Source organism: Pseudophryne corroboree, chromosome 6 (genome assembly GCF_028390025.1).
Source record: "Pseudophryne corroboree isolate aPseCor3 chromosome 6, aPseCor3.hap2, whole genome shotgun sequence".
In the NCBI taxonomy this organism is placed as follows: Eukaryota; Metazoa; Chordata; class Amphibia; order Anura; family Myobatrachidae; genus Pseudophryne; species Pseudophryne corroboree.
Genome location: NC_086449.1, coordinates 115,482,676 through 115,504,117, shown reverse-complemented (window position 1 = coordinate 115,504,117; position 21,442 = coordinate 115,482,676). Strand labels below are relative to the sequence as shown.

The window sequence follows — 21,442 nt, the reverse complement described above, 5'->3', positions numbered from 1 at the left end:
CTATGTTCTACAGTATAATGCCTTTTGAGACGGGACACCAGGATCACATTCAGTTGACGGTTTTCTTCAGTGATTCCAGTCATCAGTCGACTGCATTTTAAAGGATTTCCACTAAAAGCAAACTTTGTTCATATTGACTAATCACAGATGATCGATCTGTCTAGGTAACTGGCCAAGTCTCTCATAACATAACATAGTGTGTATCGGAGGTGTACCTGTTTGGGAAACTGTACCTGATACAATAGTTATGAGCCTGTCAATATGACGGAACAACTAAACAGTAATGTCAGCACCGGCTATGCACACCCAAACAGAACAACACTTGAATTGCTCCATCAGGTGCCATCTAGTGGCCGCCGGCGCGTAAACACTTGAGTTCCCCCCATAGAGGTGAGGAACAGAGTTTGCCTTTTATTATATAGTATCATTAATCTGACATGTATTTGCATTGTGTAAACATCAGGGGGAGATGTATCACACCTTTGTCAGAGATAAAGGACCAATCAGCTTCTGTAAAGATGACAGCTAGATGCTGATTAGTTGCTATGAGCAACTTCTCCACTTTAGCTCTCTCAAAGATTTGCTACATCTCCCCATGAATCTGAAACCTAACCCTTGTTGACCACATCTTTGTTCAACAGATCTTAGGTCCTTCTATACAATACAGGTGTCTTGATGGAGATAAATAAGTTCTACATGAATTCAATGATGCTACTAAAATAGTCAATCACTCTGTAGTGAGTACACATTGGAGAGTATGACAGAACAGAGTCCCATGTTGGCTAACTTTAGGATGTCACACTACAGGCCTTTCCTGTTTCTACTTCATGTCTTTTTATCTCCTATATAATACCCCAGATCTGTCACTCTGTGACTGAGTGGATAACGCTGGGCGTAGCTAGGAGCTCTCATTGGGTTAGCAGCAGGTCTATCACACCCAGTCCACAGCCGATTGGGCAAGAAATGCCCTCCCACACAGGTTACATCCAATGGGAGGCTCTGCCCTTTGGCTGCTGTGTGTTCTCAGAGCAGGATTAACAATGGGGTTGATGGAGCTGCAGATCCAGGTCCACACCCCAAAATAGGCCCACTGCATCTGCAGCAACATACCCTCCAACAATTTACACATAAAAATTGCTACAAATTCGAAAAGGGGGCGTGGCCATGGGTAAAGTGACGTGGCCATGCCCATTTTCCTTTACTTTGAATGGAAGTTTGGAGAGCCAAAAATCGGTACAGACCATAAAAAAAGGTACTGTGCCTGCCAAAAAGGTACAGGTACTGTGTTGCGGAGTCGGGGCCTCTGGGGCTATGAAAGCCTCCGTATGCTACTGCATCTGCAGCAAGTCTCTGCACTGTAGATAGGGAAAGAAAATCCTTTTACTGCAGCTTCCTATGTCCTGCTGCCAGTCCGCCTGCCCCCTCCGGCATCAACAATCCCCACTCCCTAGCCGTGGCGCAGGTGGAACAAAAGCTGCTGTGGCCACCGCCATAGATGTGTATAAAAACGCCGCAGTGGAAGGCTTTCATAGCCCCAAAGGCCCTGACTCCGCAACACAGTACCTAGGCTGCTGGCCTGGAAGCCCCGAGATGGCTAAAGTAACGGATAGAGTGGGTGATATCACGGAGGGTAATGTCTGAAATGCTGAATCAATGTAAAAGGTGACAGTGCTGTGCAGTGCAGTGGGTGTGCAGTGTCACTGACACTGCATAGCACTCTCACCTTTTTCATTGATTTAGCCAGTCAGTCAGTTCTGCCAGCCAGTCACTATTGTTAGCGCCGGTGTCCCAACGCGCCGTATTACAGGGAAGTAGACGGACTACATAAACTACACCTCCCAGGAGCCCTTAGCGCCAAAGCATTCCGGCGCTAAGGCTTACTGGGAGCTGTAGTTTATTGAGTGCATCTTCCGTGTAATGTGGCGTGTTGGGACACCGGCGCTAACAATAGTGACTGGCTGTTTGGCGAGTCTCCGGGAAAGCCACTGCCAAAGGGAGGACAGCAGCTTAGCTGCTTCCAGGAAAAGCATTACCCACCCCTCCCCCACTCGCAGTACCTCCAGGCCCCATCCGTGGCACCCCCACACACCCCTCTCCATCACCCGCGGTGGCTCCGGACACCCTCCACCATCCGCAGCACCCCCGCACCCTCCCCCACCCGCAGCACTCCCGCACACGCCCATCACCCCCGCACCCGCGGTGGCTCCGGACCCTCACCCACGGCACCCACACATCCGCCCCTCCCACACCCGCGGCATCAACATATCAGCCCTTCCCCCACCTGCGGCACCCCCGGATCCCCTCCCCCATACGCGTCTCCCCCGCACCTGCTACTCCCCCAACCACAGCACCTACTAGGTGATTCATCAGGCCCTGCGGGCGCTGTTCACGCTGTAGCAAGGGACTATGATTACTTAACCATCGCATACCCTTTGTCCGTGCAATATTTAACCACTCACACAATTATGATTGGAGGTATTATATTGTATTGTATTATACTCCATATAATACAAATATTGCATGCCAGAAGAGCGTGCAAGGGTTAAGGAGGCGTACCCCTTACGACGGTGTGAAGAGCGACCGTAGGGCGCGATGAATCACCTAGTTACACATACTTTGTTATATTGTTTCTTCCAGTTATTTGGAGCTTCCAGGTTCAACCGCAAATCTGATTCACTCACCTTTCCAAAGTGCCCCCTGCCCAACACGGCCAGTAGCCTGAAGTCTTCTAGAGACAGCCGAGAGACACTGTGCGCTCTGTAAGACAGTCCCAGGGTGAAGCGTTATATCTGTGTTTTTATATAATATGTGACACAAACATCTAGCGAATAGACATATGTAATGAATGAGGGGAGATATTATTATTTATGTATTATTTATTTACAGTTTATTATATGGTACAGCCTATTCCATGTACAATTGGAAACAGTGATAGAACCAACCTGGTTATAACAGACAGACATAGATGTAGGAAGGGAATGTAGTTATGTGACCGGCGGTCAGAAGACCGCCGGACACAATACTGGCACTGGTAACCCACCCCCTCACAATCCCAACAGTCGGCATGCCGTCTGACAGAGTGGGTATAGAACCTGTGGCGAGCACAGGACGCCACCAAGCCCGCAGCATGATAAGCACAGCAAGCCCGCAAGGGTCTTCGTTGCACTCGCACCCCCCCCCCTCCACAGGCCATCTAAAAGCCAGGATCCTGGCATCGGTATGGTGACCAATGGAACCCAACCCGCAGGAAGGCTCTGCTCGCAAGTTTACAATCTATAGGGATATAAGCGTTGATACACAAGGACAGGTGCTATCTATTGCATAATGGTCCAACCAGAATACAAAGGGCCGTATGATATAGTCACATAGTAATGTTGGCCAGGGTCAGGCATGTGAAGTGAATAAAAACAAGACATGTGAGGTTATGTGTGGACCGTATAGGCGGGATGTACTTGAGTAGGATAGCTTATGAAGGCTATGTGGGCGGTTCTGGAATGTGATAAGCTAGCCTGAAGAGGTGAGTTTTCAGGGAACGCTTGAAGGTTTGGAGACTAGAGAAGAGTCTAATTGTGCGTGGGAGGGCATTCCACAGAGTGGGAGCGAGTAATGAGTGTGGATGAGAAATGCAGTTCTTGATAATAGCGGAGAGGTCAGGTTAGGAGGTATTTTCAGATAAGTGAAGAGCTGTACATTGGTGTAGTTTGCTTAATGGCCTTGTGTGTGAGAAAAATATAAAATACTTTTACTAACATACAAGGCTATTAACCAAACTGCACCATCATACATCTCCTCACTCATCTCAAAATATCTCCCTACCAGACCCCTCCGCTCTGCACAAGATCTGCGTCTCTCATCCAGATGTATTACCTGTTCCCACTCAAAATTACAGGACTTTACCCGGGCTTCACCCACTCTGTGGAATGCCCTCCCATGCACAATAAGACTCTCCACTAGTCTCCAAACCTTTAAACGTTCCCTGAAAACTCATCTCTTCAGACAAGCCTACCAAATTCCTGACCCACACACATAACCTTCAATTCTTCCCTATCCAGATACATCCCCTCTGCACAGTCCCCATAACCTCACATTTTGTCTTCCAACATTGCTGGGTGATCATATCATATAACCCACTAAGAACCTAGCAATCTGGGGAACCATTATGTAACAGGTTGCATCTATCCTTGTGCATCAATGCCTATTTCCCTATAGATTGTAAGCTTGCGAGCAGGGCATTCCTACCTCTATGTCTGTCTTTGCCCAGTTTTGTTCTATAACTGTTGTTCTAATTGTAAAGCGCAACGGAATATGCTGCGCTATATAAGAAACTGCTAATAAATAATAAATAAATCTCTTTTATCTCAACATATCACCCAACCCAACCCCTCGATCTGCACAAGTCCTGTTTCTCTCATCCACACTCGCTCCCATTCACAGTTGCAGGACTTTCTTCAGGCTGCACACATAGTGCTCCTCATAGTCTTCTTACTGGTCTTACCAAAAAGAGACTCTCACCACTACAATCCATTCTGAATGCAGCTGCGAAGCTAATCTTCCTCACTAGATGTTCATCAGCTGCAGATCCACTCTGTCAGTCCTTCCACTGGTTACCTGTATTCTACCGTATTCAATATAAAATACTTTAACACGGTAGAATACCGGTAACCAATGGAGGGAATGACAGAGCGGATCAGCAGACGAAGAATGTTTAGCGAGGAAGATTAGCCTCACAGCTGCATTTAAAATGGATTGAATTGGTGAGAGCCTATGTTTGGGAAGACCAGTAAGGAGACTATTAAGGGCCCCATACACTAGAACGATTTTGCTCAATTCGGTCATTCGGGCCGATATGTAGGAGGAAATCATGCATTTTTGCTTTGTATCTGATACGATCTGATGTGCGGCCCCGTGAACGTCGGGTCAACTCCTCCAGGTTGTTGGTGCTGCACTCGTTATTTGTCGTAATCAAGTGTAATTGTATGGAATCGAACAGAAAAAAGTGTGGTTTTTGTGCTCATGATATATCGCTTCTGATCTATAGTATGAAGTTTGACTGGCATTCAGGACACTCCCATCAGCGGCAGCAGCACAGCACGCGACCACACAGCAGGAGCCCAGATCCAAACAAAGCAAAGCACACTAGCAACGTGGAACGCTTGGAATGCATAATCTAGCCTCATTAATCACACAGCAGCAGTGTGCACATGGGTAAAATGGCTGCTGCTGTTTATATGCCTATTTGGCCCACCTCCCCTAGCACCAATCCAGCCAATCACATATTGTAATAGATGCAGTGTCCACAGGCATATTGGCTGCTGCTAGTTAGTTTGCCTTTGGGCCAGCCCCCCTAGCACCCTAATACAGCCCATCAGATGTAGTATCTGACAGAACCTGTGAATGCATGCTATACATCCCATGCGATATGTAGGCGCATGACATATCCTATGCGATGTATAGCATGCTCAAAAAAGTCACCTTGTACCAAATAGTTTGGAATCGTATGTAAACACTCTCGGGAAGCTCCCGGGAGAGTTCAAGGGAAATCGCCCCGACTTCAGCCTCTAGACATATCATTCTAGTGTATGGGGCCCTTTACAATAATCAATGCGGGAGATGATGAGTGCATGGAACAGAGTTTTTGCAGTGTCTTGTGTAAGATAAGGGCGTATTTTGGATATGTTTTTAAGGTGCATGTAACATGATTTAGAGACAGATTGAATGTGTGGAACAAAGAACAGTTCAGAGTCAAGGGTGACACCTAAACATCGAGCTTTTGGGGTAGGGTGGATAGTCACATTGTCAACAGTTATGGAGATATCAGGTTGGTAACTATTCTTGGCTGGTGGGAAAATAATTAATTCTGTTTTGGAAATGTTGAGTTAGAGGTGGCGAGATGACATCCAAGATGAATGGCAGACAGGCATTCAGTGACATGGGCCCTCATTCCGAGTTGTTCGCTCGCTAGCTGCTCTTAACAGCATAGCAAATGCTAGGCCGCCGCCCTCTGGGAGTGTATCTTAGCTTAGCAGAATAGCGAACGAAAGATTAGCAGAACTGCTACTAAATAATTCCCTGCAGTTTCTGAGTAGCTCCAGATCTACTCCTAGACTGCGATCACCTCAGTCCGTTCAGTTCCTGGTTTGACGTCACAAACACGCCCTGCGTTCGGCCAGCCACTCCCCTGTTTCTCCAGCCATTCCTGCGTTTTTGCCTGGCACGCCTGCGTTTTTTTTAGCACACTCCCTGGAAATGGCCAGTTTCCGCCCAGAAACACCCACTTCCTGTCAATCATACTACGATCACTCGAGCTTGTGTAAATCTACAAAGTTTTGTGTGAAAGTACTTAGCGCATGCGCGCTGCGTACCATGCGCATGAACATTTTTTTCACTTGATCGCTGCACTGCGAAAATCGGCAGCGAGCGAACTCGTAATGACCACCATGAGCCAATACAGATGGTGATAAATCTGGGGAGGATAGGTAGAATTGAGTATCATCAGCGTACAAATGATACTGAAATCCGAAGGAGCTGATTAGTTTACCAAGAGATGAGGTATAGATTGAGCAGCAGAGGACCCAAGACTGAGCCTTGCTCAGAGATGTATAAAGACCTACAGAGCAGACACATACACCTCAAAACAACACACACACACACACACACACACACACACACACACACACACACACACACACACACACACACACAAAAAGCAACACTAGTGTATTCTATCAAGAAGATTTTATAATAAATCGTAATGAAAACAGTTTATAGAAAGCACATCCAATTAAAAAAATAATAATAATAATAATAATAATAATAATAATAATATTTATACAGTGCACTTTCTCCAACAGGACCCAAGCCATTTAAAAGGCATCCATGTTTCCCGGAATTATTTACCTCAACTAAAACTTTTTGCTGCAGTATCACAAATAGTAATATTATAAATAATTTAGCACAGGAACTTTACTTGATGGAATTGTTTTGGCAGGGCAATGGGGAAACCTATCAATGCGGTATTAAAGGCTGAAAGTACCTTTTGCATATGTTTGTGTAAGGTGATATAAATTTATTTTGAATGTGACTAATAAAAATTATTGGATCTTATTGTTGCCAGGGAAATCTATCTCCATGCTTTTACTCTGTATAAGTGGTGACTGGAAGGACCCAGGTAAAATCTCTGAGATGTCTGCTGCAGAAGCAAATGTGATTGGTGGGACCCCTGAGAGGACATCTCCATCAGACTGTTCGGCACCATTTCCTGAGCAAAGCTGAGATGCTGCGTACCAAACAACAGATGGGCATCAGCGGTTTTCATTAACTAGTATCAATGACGTGTTTACAGACTGTATAGGGAGAAAACTTGCGGATTTCTCATGAACCACGGAAAGACTTATGGGCAGAGATGAGGAAACATAAAAATGTCATCTATTCATTTATTACATCAGTAGCTTCACAAGAATGTTATAGTATTTAATCTTCAACCCCTGCTTGTCTGGAATGCCCGCGGTTTGAGGGATTTAACAACACGAAAACAGAAGACAGTTGAGTGAACTGATCTTATGGAAAGCAGTAACCTGTCCTCTCATGTTATAATATTATACAGGACATGGATTTATGTGACCGAGTCATGATGTGAAGTGATGGAGGGTCACACGCAGGAAGCCACAGAGAGTTAGACAGTGGTAGAACATGGCTCCCCATCAGCACAGCAGATCAGTAATGTGAGGTTCCCATCAGACTGGTTTAGGAAGATCATAAAAAAGGAGGAGGAGTTTCCGCACAGATCTAATCCCTCGAAGGTATTATTTCAATATGTAAGGTAAAATATCTCAGATCAACATGAACTAGTATTTGTCCTTTCATAGGAGTTTTAATTATGTTTGTTGGTGGTGCTCCCTAGAGTCAGGATATAGCATGTCTAAGCAAAAGAGAAAACAGGATTTTAATACCTACCGAGGAGAAAAGGATTTACCGGTAGGTATTAAAATACTGTTTTCTCATATGTCCTAGAGGATGCTGGGGTCCACTTCAGTACCATGGGGTTATACCAAAGCTCCAGTACGGGCGGGAGAGTGCAGATGACCCTGCAACACCAATTGACCAAACTGTAGGTCCTCATCGGCCAAGGTGTCAAACTTGTAAAACTTACCAAATGTGTTTGCTCCTGACCAATTAACTGCTCGGCAAAGTTGCAATGCCGAGACTCCCCGGGCAGCCGCCCAGGATGAGCCCACCTTTCTAGTAGAATGGGCATTCACCAAATTCGGTACCGGCAATCCTGCTGTGGAATGAACGTGCTGAATCGTACCACTGATCCAACGCGCAATAGTCTGCTTAGCAGCAGGACACGCAATCTTGTTGGAAGCATACAGGACAAACAGAGCCTCTGTTTTCCGTATCCGAGCTGTTCTCGCGACATAAATTCTCAAAGCCCTGACCACATTCAGAGACTTTGAAGCTGCGAAAGTGCCAGTAGCCACTGGCACCACAATAGGTTGGTTTATATGGAAAGAAGGAACCACCCTTGGAAGAAATTCTTAACTCCGCCCTATCTTCCTGGAAAATCAAGTAAGGGTTCTTGTGAGACAAGGTCCCTAACTCATACACCTTCCTTGCGGATGCCAAGGCCAACAGAATGACCACTTTTCAAGTGAGAAACTTCAACTCTATCGCCTGGAGAGGTTCAAACCAATCCGATTGAAGGAACTGCAACACTACGTCAAGATCCCATGGTGCCACAGGAGGCACAAAAGGAGGTTGGATGTGCAGAAACCCTTTCACGAATGTCTGAACTTCTGAAAGGGAGACAATTTTTTCTGAAAGAAAACGGACAAGGCCGAAATCTGGACCTTGATTGAACTCAACCGTAGGCCCACATCCACACCCGCCTGGAGAAAATGGAGAAAACGTCCTAACTGAAACTCTTCCGTTGGAGCCTTCTTGGATCCACACCAAGATACCTATTTTCTCCACATACGGTGGAATGTTTAGACGTTACTCCTTTCCTGGCCTTATTAAGAGTGGTTATGACTTCTTTGGGAATTCCCTTTTGGCTAGGATCCGGCGCTCAACAGCCATGCCGTCAAACGTAGCCGCGATAAGTCTTGATACAGGAACGTCCCCTGCTGCAGCAGGTCCTCGCGAGAGGAAGAGGCCGAGGATCTTCTATGAGTAACTCCTGGAGATCTGGATACCAAGCCCTCCTTGGCCAGTCTGAGACAATGAGGATCGCTCGAACTCCTGTTCTTCTTATGATTTTGAGAACTTTTGGTATCAGTGGAAGTGGAGGAAAGACATACACCGACCGAAACACCCACTGGGTCACCAGTGCGTCCACTGCTATTGTTTGGGGGTCTCTCGACCAGGAACAATATCACCGAAGCTTCTTGTTGAAACGAAATGCCATCATGTCTACTTGAGGAACTCCCCAAAGACCTGTAACCTCCGCGAAGACTTCCTGGCGGAGGCCCCATTCTCCTGGATGGAGATCATGTCTGCTGAGGAAGTCTGCTTCCCAGTTGTCCACTCCCGGAATGAAAATTGCAGACAGAGCTCTTGCATGTCTTTCTGTCCAGAGGAGAATCTTTGTCACCTTTGGCATAGCCGCTCTGCTTTTCGTTCAGCCCTGACGGGTTATGTACGCAACTGCTGTTACATTGTCCGACTGGATCTGTACGGGGTGATCTTGAAGAATATGCCCGCTTGTAGAAGGCCATTGTAAGTGGCTTTCCACTCCAGAACGTTTATGTGAAGACAAGTTTCTTGACTTGACCATCTTCCTTGAAAGCATTCCCCCTGTGTGACTGCTGCCCAGCCTCGGAGACTTGCATTCACGTTCACCAGGATCCAGTCTTGACTCCCGAACCGGTGTCCATCTAGGAGGTGAGAACTGTGCAGCCACCACCGGAGCAAAATCCTGGCTTTGGATGACAGGATTACCCTCTGATGCATGTGTAGATGGAATCCGGACCTCTTGTCCAATAAGCCCCACTGGAACACTCTGGCATGGAATCTGCCAAACTGTATTGCCTCGTAGGCCGCTACCATCTTCCCCAACACCCGAATGCATTGATGAATCGACACTCTTGTTGGTTTCAGAATTTGTTTGACCATTCTCTGGATTTCCAGAGCCTTTTCTACTGGAAGAAATACCCTCTGTACTTCTGTGTCCAGTATCTTGCCCAGAAAGGACAATCTTGTCGTCGGTTCCAATTATAACTCTGGAAAACTTATGATCCAACCGTGATGTTGAAGTACTGTCAGGGAGAGTGCCATGTTCTGCACCAACTTTTCCCTGGATCTCGCTTTTATCAGGAGATCTTCCAGGTCAGGAATTATATTGACTCCTTGTTGTCGAAGGAGGACCATCATCTCCGCCATCACCTTGGTGAAAACCCTTGGTGCCGTGGAAGGTCCTAACGGCAAAGTCTGAAATTGGTAATGACAATTCTGTATTGCGAATCTCAGATAAGCTTGATGTTGAGGATAAATGGGAACGTGTAAGTAGGCATCTATTATGTCTACTGACACCATGAAGTCCCCCTCCTCCAGACTGGAAACCACTGCCCTCAGAGATTCCATCTTGAACTAGAACCTTTGCAGGTAGAGATTCAGAGTATACAGGTTTAGAATCAGTATGACCAAGCCGCCCGGCTTTGGAACCACAAATAGGGTTGCAATAAAACCCTTCTCCTTGTTGTAACAAGGGAACCAGGACAAAACTTGATCATGACACAATTTTTGTATTGCTGCTGCCACCACTTCCCTGTCTGGGATAGAAGCTGGTAAGGTCGATCTGAAAATACGGCCTGGAGAAATGTCTTGAAACTCCAGTTTGTACCCGTGGGACTCTATTTGTATGACCCACGGGTCTAGGCCAGATTGAACCCAGAACTGACTGAAGAGTTTCAGACGTGCCCCCACCTGAGCGGACTATATTTGGCAGAAGCAGAGGTTGATTTCTGCTCCTGTGATCCTGGAGACACTGTGGACTTTGTTTTCTTTTCCCCTTCCTTTACCCACAAAGAAAGGGGAACCTTTACCCTTTTTTGTAATTTTTGAGCTGAAATGACTGCATCTGAGAGTGATGTGTCTTTTTGCCGGCGCAGGAGCAATAGGCAAGAATGTTGACTTACCTGCGGTAGCCGCAGACACTAAAGCATCCAGCCCATCTCCAAATAAGGACTCACCTTAATACGGGAGAGTCTCCATATTCCTTTTGGAATCTGCGTCAGCATTCCATTGGCGAATCCACAATGCCCTCCGTGCTGAGATTGCCATGGTAGCGGCTCTTTATCCCAAGAGACCAATATCTTCCATGGTTTCTAGCATGTACGCAGCAGCGTCTTTGATATGACTTAACCTTAGGAGTATCTCGTCTCTATCTATTGTGTCAATGTCTGATGACAAGTTTTCTGACCACTTTTCAATAGCACTACTCACCCACGCACAGGCAATGGTAGGCCTGAGTAGTGTCCCATTGGCCATCAATAGCTTACAACGTAGTCTCCAACTTGCGGTCTGCCGGCTCCTTAAGTGAAGCCGTCCCAGGCGCAGGGAGAAACACCTTTTTTCTTTAACCGTGACAGGGCACTGTCTAAAACGGGGTGTGACTCCCACATTTTCCTGTCCTTTGCATGGAAAAAGCTAAGCTGCCTGACTTCTTTTGGGAATCTGAATTTTTTTTTTGTGTTAAACCAGACTCCCTCCAAAAGACTGTTCAGCTCATGAGGTGGAGGGAAAGTTACATTACTTCTTTACTAAAGTAAGCCTGCTCCTGTGGTAAAGGAGGTGCCCCCGTAACTTCTAATACCTCCTTTATAGCTAAAAACATGTTTTGAATGTTTTTCGCTAACTTAGGACCTATTCCCCTGGAATCACTAGTGTCGACACAGGAATCAGCGTCCGTGTCGGTATCAGTTCATACTACTTGTGCAAATGTTTATGTGACCCAGAGGGTCCCCTGTGGATGAAAGGCAGAACTATTAAAAATCACATCTTCAACAGATTATTTTCAGTTTTCTGCATGAGACTCAGACTTATCCAATCTCTTACTGATATGATTCACACTATCACGTAAATCTTTCACCCAGTCAGGCTCTTGGTGTCACATTACAACTCTGTGTCCCTAACATGGCTCCCACAGAGGAAGAGCTCCCTGCCTCAGACATGTCACACATGTGCACAATCACACCACAGACACTCCGGGGCTTATAGGGGACAGACCCACAGTAAAATCTGTCAGAGGGACACAGAAAAGGCATTGCCAGTCCACAACTCAGCGCTTAAATAAAAATTCCCTGTGTCGTGTACTTTGTACACAGAGACTTTCCGCTCTATATATATATTGTCAATAATAGGTTATAATACCACAATATACACTTTCCCCCCCTTTTTGCACTCTGATACTAAAATCATAAGTTGAGAGGAGGATCAGCGTTTCTTCCCCTGCTTTTTGCTGGAAGAAAATGGTTCTGAACAGTGTGCTGGCTGCCTGAGGAAGATCCCCACCACCTGCAATGGCGCGTTTTTCCTCAGCAAACATGAGGTTATATTTATACTGGCGGGGGTGTAGGATTGTGTCATGGCCCAATCTGCTACCTTTTTGCCAGTCAGAGTAGGTTTTCATGCTGCCCAGCCCCCCCCCCCCCCCCCCCCCGCACCCTGCTGTGCGCTGTGTATGGATAGCATGTCCGCGCAGCGTTCCCGCTCGCTGCGCGGTACCTTGAGCCATCACGATGACCGGAGGTCCCTCTTACAGATCTCCGGTAATAATACTCAGTCTTCTGACTTCTGGCTCTGTTAGGGGGGGTGACGGCGTGCTGTGGGAGTGAGCGCATAGCCGCAGCTAGTGTTCAGTACCCTTCAGGAGCTAATGGTGTCCTGTCAGCAAGAAGCAGGGCCAGGAAACTCTTTAGGAAGTTGGTTCCTACTTCTTCCCCCTAAGTCCCACAAAGCAGGGAGACTGTTGCCAGCAGACTCCCTGAAAATTAAAAACCTAACATAAAGTCTTTCAGTGAAACTCAGTAGAGCTCCACTAGAGTGCGACCAGTCTGCCTGGGCACATTTTCTAAACTAAGGTCTGGAGGAGGGGCATAGAGGGAGGAGCCAGTTCACACTCCGAAAAAGTCTTAAAGTGCCCATGGCTCCTGCGGAACCGTCTATACCCCATGGTACTGAAGTGGACCCCAGCATCCTCTAGGACGTATGAGAAAAAGAAGATTCTTTCTTTAGGAAGATTACAGTATCCAGTTAATCTCTACATGGATCAGAGGTCATGCCTCGTGTTCTCTTTTGTCAACATAAAGTATATTACATGGTAACAATATAAGATATGTGTTTTAGGTGCGGGGAGCACATTGTGTCAGAGAAATTAGATTATTATGTGACATCTAAATTTACTAAACAGATTAAAGCAGTGGCACACACTGGGGGGTTTCTGAGTACCCAGTAACCCTCTGATGGACCTTTTGACCTTTTCTTAACTTTTTTGGGAAAGAGACATCTTTGACTCCTTCTCACATTGGCAGAGGTCACCGATTTATACAGAAAGGCAGCGGGATATGCGGTGCATGCCCAGCTTCAGCCCGCAGTTGCTCTCAGTCATTCGGCAGCCTGCTGTCTCCAGACTCCTCCTCTCCACACCCCCGAGTGTCACAAGTTAGGTGATATGTATTTGTATGCAAGTATATATTTTGTACGAAGCACTACAATTCCCAGCAGACCTAGCTTATTTGCTTACATTGTAGATTGTACTTATTTTATGATGTATTATAATAATTTTGCTATATTGTGTGTGTGTATATATATATATATATATATATTAATTAAATTGAGAGTCCGTCTCTTTAAATACATTTATTGCTTTAGCTGTTGGTGTATTCATTTACTCCTCAAATCCAATCTGTGCTTCCATCATATATTTTTTGTTCCACAAAATGTCTTCCTCCACTAAAACTTGCTTATCACCGTGCTAAAGGGGATGCAGTTAATTTACTGTCTGTCAGGATCCCGGCGTTCAGGATACCAGCGACGGAATCCCAACAGCAGGGGAAATGCCGGCGGTCAGAATACCGACCAAAGCCCCGCATACCCACTCGGGTGGTGGTCCACACCACCACCACCCGGGGGGTAATATAATAGTGTGACCGGGCCCAAAGCGTGGGTACCCGCTGTGCTCATTGTCGGCATACCGGCTGTCGGGATTCTGGCGTAGATCTCCTGACCGCCGGGATCCCAAAAGCCGGTCTTTATTATGGGAATTTGCATGGATATCCAGACCGGAGTGGTGACTTCTATGTAGGTGAAAAATAGGTCCGGTACACAGATGAGTATTAATCTATACTTGTAAGGAAAAATTATATTTTATTTCACAGAACTTGATTATTTAGGTAAACTAGGCACTTTTTTAGGAAAAAAATGGCAACGTTTAAATTAACAATGGGGGAGAAGCTTGGACTGTGATGTGACATTACTGTTGTCACTGCGCACTTTTTCCAGAGTAGCCACAAACCTGAATAAGCAGGCTTCTCCCTCTTTTGTGAGAGGCTCCTCAGACTAGGAAGCGGGCGTGCACGTTGGAAAATGCCTGGTGGATAAGTAGGCGTACCCGTACAAAAAAATCTGCATTACGGGTCTGCATATTCTGCATTTCCTGGATTAATCTTCCTGTTTATAGCCAAAAGTTAAGGACCAGGAAGGGGGGGACTACAACACATAACACTGAATTACAACAGCAGCAGCAACAGGATTTTCTTGTGTGCTACTGAAATGCCACATCACTTGTATGACTGCAGAGAATTTATCTAGAATATACACATAATTATGACATGAATGAAATTTGTGGTAACACAGCCTACATAGGACCCCATCCAGGATTGGACTGGCTCGCAGGGGGTACAGGGTAAACCACTGGTGGGCCACACCCCTTCCTCTAGGAATCAGGTTCCCGACTGTGCGCTTGAATTATACATTATACATATGTTACCTAATACTGCACAGGTGTATTTTCTACAGTACATTGCTGTTATTAATCTGGTACATTATCATGCATGCACTAGCAGTATTTACTAGATCTATATTTATCAAGGGGCCCAGTCCATGTACTCTCTAATGGTGAGGCAAACCAATGTGGTAGCTGACCACACTCCCTATGCAGACCGACCACACTCCTAAACATGGACCCCTACCACTGAATTCCCCCGATGGGCCCTTCATGCCCCAGTCTGACATGGACCCCATCATTGCAGTACGCTGGATGCACACAGCAAAACACTTAGGTTTTTGTACCAGTGCACCTTGATGGCTGCCTATTTGATTCTAGGTACATGTCTACTCTATACGCTCAGGAGACACCTTTGCCACAGTGCAATAGATGGTGTAAATGTGTGGAAAGCTCAGGATGCAACCTGATTTCCTTCAACTGTGTATTATTTTTGCAGAGTGAAATTGGTTCCTCTCCAACCCTCTGTCTCATTTTTAATTCTCCCATTGCAAAATCAAATCTATTTTATGTACTGCTCTACCGGACATCTACACTACACTCGGAGCATGTGCCAGGGCACCAGTCCAATGACTTCCCACTGGGTCCGACATGGGTAGCAGGAAGAGCATCTCCATGGCTGGACCCTTTAGGGGATCTATCTATACCAAAGAGAAAACTATCTCAGTTGGAATTGGCTGAGATTTCCACGTGAGGAGACACAGTATTAAAAAAGGCAGATGTTGCTATAGATGGAATGTGTATACTAACCTTCTCTGGCTGTCCTTCCTTGTAGCTGGACTTTGCTTTATCACTGGTTGATCTACCTGTGAATTAGAGAGCATTAGTGCAGTGCCTTACTTACAGTACTACATTTTATAGAACGATTTAAGGATGATCGGGAAAAACATTGACTCAGACCTGCCAACATTTACACATGCCAAATCAGGACAACATTTGCTCCACCCCATTCTACTCAAAACTACTGTACCCAGGGTTAAACTGCCCCACAAGGGAAACACCCAGTGGGTCCTACTGCCTGTGGGCCCACCCCTTCCTGTAGGGATCAGGTTCCAGACTGTGCTGTTATTAATCTAGTACATTATCATGCATGCACTACAGTATTTACTGTATATATTTATCAAGGGGCCCAATCCATGCAAATTGGATCGGGCAAAGCTATGTGGCGGCTGGGAACACCTCCTCTAGAGACTGGCCACACCCCTAAACATGGGCCCTTACCACTGCATTCCCCCGGTGGGCCCTACATGCCCCAGTCTAACACTGACTGTTCCTACTTTTGGTTGAACCCCTATTGTGGTTGATAAATGGGGACTGTCTGGTAAAAATCAGGGACAGCTAAGAGGTATGTAATGTGGATTTGTCCAGTGATCACCAAACACAGCACTGATTTTATTAACACCATTATGCTCTGGCAGATATTGTTATTCTGCCACTTGTAGTTCCACAACCACCAGCATAAGAAAGTGTGCTGCAATGTCTGTGTGTAAGCTTAATCAACCTTAAGTCACACAGAGTAAATAAAACCAGCAATTATGATGGCAATAAAAAAAAATCCCAGGCATATAGCAACTCCAATCTGGCAGACAACATGAGTGCCCATGCATCAGAAAACCAAAAGCCTTCTCCAGGACCAGAATACGAAGGACATTCAATTAAGATAAGTGGTGAAAAGAGGTCTTGTTGCCAGCAGCTGAATGTCTTAAGATTTCTACAATGACTGATTTATTACTCATATCTCCACCTTATGTCTTATTTCCAACCAGCACCTCATCACCCAGGGTTGGACTGGCCCACAGGGTCACAGGGGGAATTCCCCGGTGGGCCCCACTGCCAGCACCAGCCCCCTCCCCATCCTCCTCTAGGGATCAGGTTCCAGACTATGCACTCAATTTATACATTAAACACGTGTTACCTTATACTGAACAGGACTATGGTGTATTCTCTACAGTGCAACGCTGTTATTAATCTGGTACATTATCATGCATGCACTAGCACATATTTGCCTACTCTCCCGGAATGGCCGGGAGGCTCCCGAAAATCGGGTGACCCTCCCGGCCCCCGGGAAGAGCAGGCAAGTCTCCCGGAATCAGGGGTCCCCCTGCCCGTCCGCCCACTTAGTGTGTAAAGTGGGCGGTCCGGGCAGTTGATGACGCGATTCTTGCTGAATCGCGTCATCATAGCCACGCCCCCTGCAGTGTAATGCCGGGGATCGCGGCATTACAGAGCGGGGGCGTGGCTTAAAGGATGTGGCACGGTAACTCCGCCCCCGTCCCACCCCTGCTCCACCCCCTGTCCCGCCTCCGGTCCACCTCCTCCCCACGTCACAGCCCTCCCCTGCCCCCCTGCTGAGCCGACCTGGCTGCTCTCTCCCGCAGAGAGCAGCCAGAATGTCGGCATGTATGCACTAGCATTAAGTACTAACTATATTTATCAAGGGTTCCAGACCATGCACTTTCTAATGGTTAGGCAAACCAATGTGGTTGACCACCCCCCCCCCCCTTTGGAGACTGGCCTCACCCCTAAAACTGGGCCTATACCACGGATTTCCCCGGGGGGGCCCTTCACGCTCCAGTCAGACGCTGTCATCACTGGTACCTGTCACCAACGGCTGCTTCCCTAATGGTGGCTGATAATGCTCCAGCAGCTACACAGTCCTTATATTAATTTACTACCTAATGTATTCTTAGACTATCACAAGTAAAACAAAGCACATAACTTTGCTCAACTAAATCACAATCAAGCCAAGGGGACCTGTTACTTTTGACGTTCTTTATAGATAAATGCGGGAATGTCAGGGACTCAGGCAGAGGAAACATACAATGTAATTCTTTACTGATTAACAGCACAGAGCAGAGAAGATATCACTGGCAGAAACCCTTATAACAGCAGCAGATGATGATATGATGAGATAGTGACAGACATCAGGAGAAGGCAGGACACTGGATATGATTAGCCAGCTGCAGAGCCATGCACACATGACCACCGGAACTGGAATCAGGTTGAGGCCTCTACTGTTCTTGGCACAATTTACACCGGAAGAGCTGAATGACAGACAGCTTCCCGGTGACATTAGCTGGCAGCGCTATGTGAAGTACAGTATAGGTGCACCTATGAATGCATGATCTGGTTCCTGGTTCACATATTGGGCAGATGTATTAAGCCTGGAGAAGTGATAAAGCAGTTATAAGTGGAAGGTGCTAACACACCAGCCGATCAGCTCCTAACTGTCAATTTACATATTGGAGCTGCTCTATCACTTCTCCAGGCTTAATACATCTGCCCCATTAACACACTGCCCTCATATTCACTAAAAAGAAAAACATTAATTTCAAATTATGTAAAGTAATCTTTCTCATATTAGATTCTGCTATCACCACCCTGAGCATTGCAGAAGTATAAACTGTAAATAAACTAATCGCCAGAGACAGCTGCTGAATCTCTTTGCCAGGCAGTAGCTACAGTTGGAGATAGCATAATGATAGCCCTTGGTAGATTGGAAGAACTCTATGGCCCCCATTCCGACCTGATCGCTAGCAGGCTACTTTAGGCACTGCTGCGATCAGGTAGTCGCCGCCTACTGGGTGGGGGGGTGGGGAATCGCTGTGCAGGGCTGCGCTCGCTTGTGCAGAGAGCTGCGCAAACAAAAGTTTCTGCAGTTTCTGCACAGTTCAGGACTTACTCACCCACTGCAATCATCCAGGACGGAGCTGACGTCAGAATCCCTCCCTCGAAATGGCTGGGCATGCCTGCGTTCGGACAGACACACCCTGAAAATGGTCAGTTGACGCCTCCGGCCGGCCTCTTCCTGTCAATCTTCTTGCGGATGCGGGTGTGATTGCTTTCTTCGTTAGTTTTGTCGCTCACTGGCAATGCATCTGCGCATTGCGGTAGCGGTGCATGCGCAGTTCACACCCAATCGCACCGCTGCGAAAAACTGCAGTGTGCGATCAGGTCGGAATGACCCCCTATGTCCATAGAAATTACCCATTTTCATTGGAGAAAGGGTTTTTCTCAGTTAAATAAATAGACCCATGAGTTTTCAAGAATCAAGAGATACAAATGAACCAAAGTCCAAGTGCAGACAACAAGCACATTCAGGAACAGGAACCGGGGTGAGGAAGCAGAGAAACCAGCATAGATACAAACCAAAAGCAAGTTTATATATAAAGAATACAGAAAACAAGTAAAGCGCAGAGATGCTGGAAACACATATACACAGAGGCAGGTACAAGGTCTCAGGGAGGTATATCACTACGCTACTGATTGGTAAATGAGCAGCGTCTGAGAGGGTCAGAGAAACACTGAGCATTTACTAAAGAAATACACATTGAGCATGCTCGGGAAATGATACATTCACCCATACACAAATGCAAGAAAGCATGCCCAAATACTCTACAAGCTTCCTCACTATGGGGTATATTTACTAAAATTCGTAATTTCCCGTTTGAGGTCAAAGTTCAATCACGAATGACATCGAAAGTGTAAAATTGCAACTTTTTGAATTTAGTACGACTAATTTACTAAGCTGCGGTATTCTGCATTTTCGGATTTACCGATGTCGATGTCATTCGTTTTTTTTGGCAGTGTTTTACGTGAGTGACTTGTAAAACACTGCCGACTTTAATACAATGAATCTCGGCCGGATCTGAGAGATCCGTGCTGGGCTTCATTGTGCACCTTTGTAAAAATTTAAATCAGTGTTAAAATCCCAAAAAAAATTGCGTGGGGTCCCCCCTCCTTAGCAAAACCAGCCTCGGGCTCTTTGAGCCAGTCCTGGTTGAAAAAATATGGGAAAAAAAATGTCAGAGGTTCCCCCATATTTAAGCAACCAGCACCGGGCTCTGCGCCTGGTCCTGGTTCCAAAAATACGGGGGACAAAAAGCGTAGGGGTCCCCCGTATTTCTGAAACCAGCACCGGGCTCCACTAGCCAGATACATAATGCCACAGCCGGGGAACACTTTTATATTGGTCCCGGCGGCCCTGGCATTACATAACCAACTAGTCACCCCTGGCCGGGGTACCCTGGAGGAGTGGGGACCCCTTCAATCAAGGGGTCCCCCCCACCAGCCACCCAAGGGCCAGGGGTGAAGCCCGAGGCTGTCCCCCCCATCCAAGGGCTGCGGATGGGAGGCTGATAGCCGTTTTGTAAAAAAAAATAAGATTTTACTTACCGGTAAATCTATTTCTCGTAGTCCGTAGTGGATGCTGGGAACTCCGTAAGGACCATGGGGAATAGCGGCTCCGCAGGAGACTGGGCACAACTAAAGAAAGCTTTTAGGTCACCTGGTGTGCACTGGCTCCTCCCACTATGACCCTCCTCCAAGCCTCAGTTAGGACACTGTGCCCGGACGAGCTGACATAATAAGGAAGGATTTTGAATCCCGGGTAAGACTCCTACCAGCCACACCAATCACACCGTATAACTCATGATACTATACCCAGTTTAACAGTATGAAAACAACTGAGCCTCTCAACAGATGGCTCAACAATAACCCTTTAGTTAACAATAACTATGTACAAGTATTGCAGACAATCAGCACTTGGGATGGGCGCCCAGCATCCACTACGGACTACGAGAAATAGATTTACCGGTAAGTAAAATCTTATTTTCTCTGACGTCCTAGTGGATGCTGGGAACTCCGTAAGGACCATGGGGATTATACCAAAGCTCCCAAACGGGCGGGAGAGTGCGGATGACTCTGCAGCACCGAATGAGAGAACTCAAGGTCCTCCTCAGCCAGGGTATCAAATTTGTAGAATTTTGCAAACGTGTTTGCCCCTGACCAAGTAGCAGCTCGGCAAAGTTGTAAAGCCGAGACCACTCGGGCAACCGCCCAAGATGAGCCCACCTTCCTTGTGGAATGGGCTTTTACTGATTTAGGATGCGGCAGTCCAGCCGCAGAATGCGCCAGCTGAATTGTGCTACAAATCCAGCGAGCAATAGTCTGCTTAGAAGCAGGAGCACCCAGTTTGTTGGGTGCATACAGGATAAATAGCGAGTCAGTTTTCCTGACTCTAGCCGTCCTGGAAACATAAATTTTCAAGGCCCTGACTACGTCCAGTAACTTGGAATCCTCCAAGTCCCTAGTAGCCGCAGGCACCACAATAGGTTGGTTCAAGTGAAAAGCTGATACCACCTTAGGGAGAAACTGGGGACGAGTCCTCAATTCCGCCCTATCCACATGGAAAATCAGATAAGGGCTTTTACATGACAAAGCCGCCAATTCTGACACACGCCTGGCCGAAGCCAAGGCCAATAACATGACCACTTTCCACGTGAGATATTTTAGATCCACGGTTTTAAGTGGCTCAAACCAATGTGATTTTAAGAAACTCAACACCACGTTGAGATCCCAAGGTGCCACTGGAGGCACAAACGGGGGCTGAATATGCAGCACTCCTTTCACAAACGTCTGAACTTCAGGTAGTGAAGCTAG

General features: G+C 46.6%; 1 protein-coding gene across 3 annotated transcripts in view; it reads right to left on the bottom strand.

Moving 5' to 3' along the window:
* The window catches only part of LOC134936600 (serine/threonine-protein kinase N1-like), a 287,425-nt gene that overhangs the window by 34,623 nt on the left and 231,360 nt on the right, over positions 1-21,442 (bottom strand). For all 3 annotated transcript variants that reach the window (XM_063931713.1, XM_063931712.1, XM_063931711.1), the window contains exons 13-14: positions 15,752-15,807; positions 2,682-2,757 (exon numbers count right to left, since the gene is read on the bottom strand). In XM_063931713.1, coding sequence (XP_063787783.1) covers positions 2,682-2,757; positions 15,752-15,807 — 132 coding nt within the window. The remainder of the gene's footprint in view (positions 1-2,681; positions 2,758-15,751; positions 15,808-21,442) is intronic.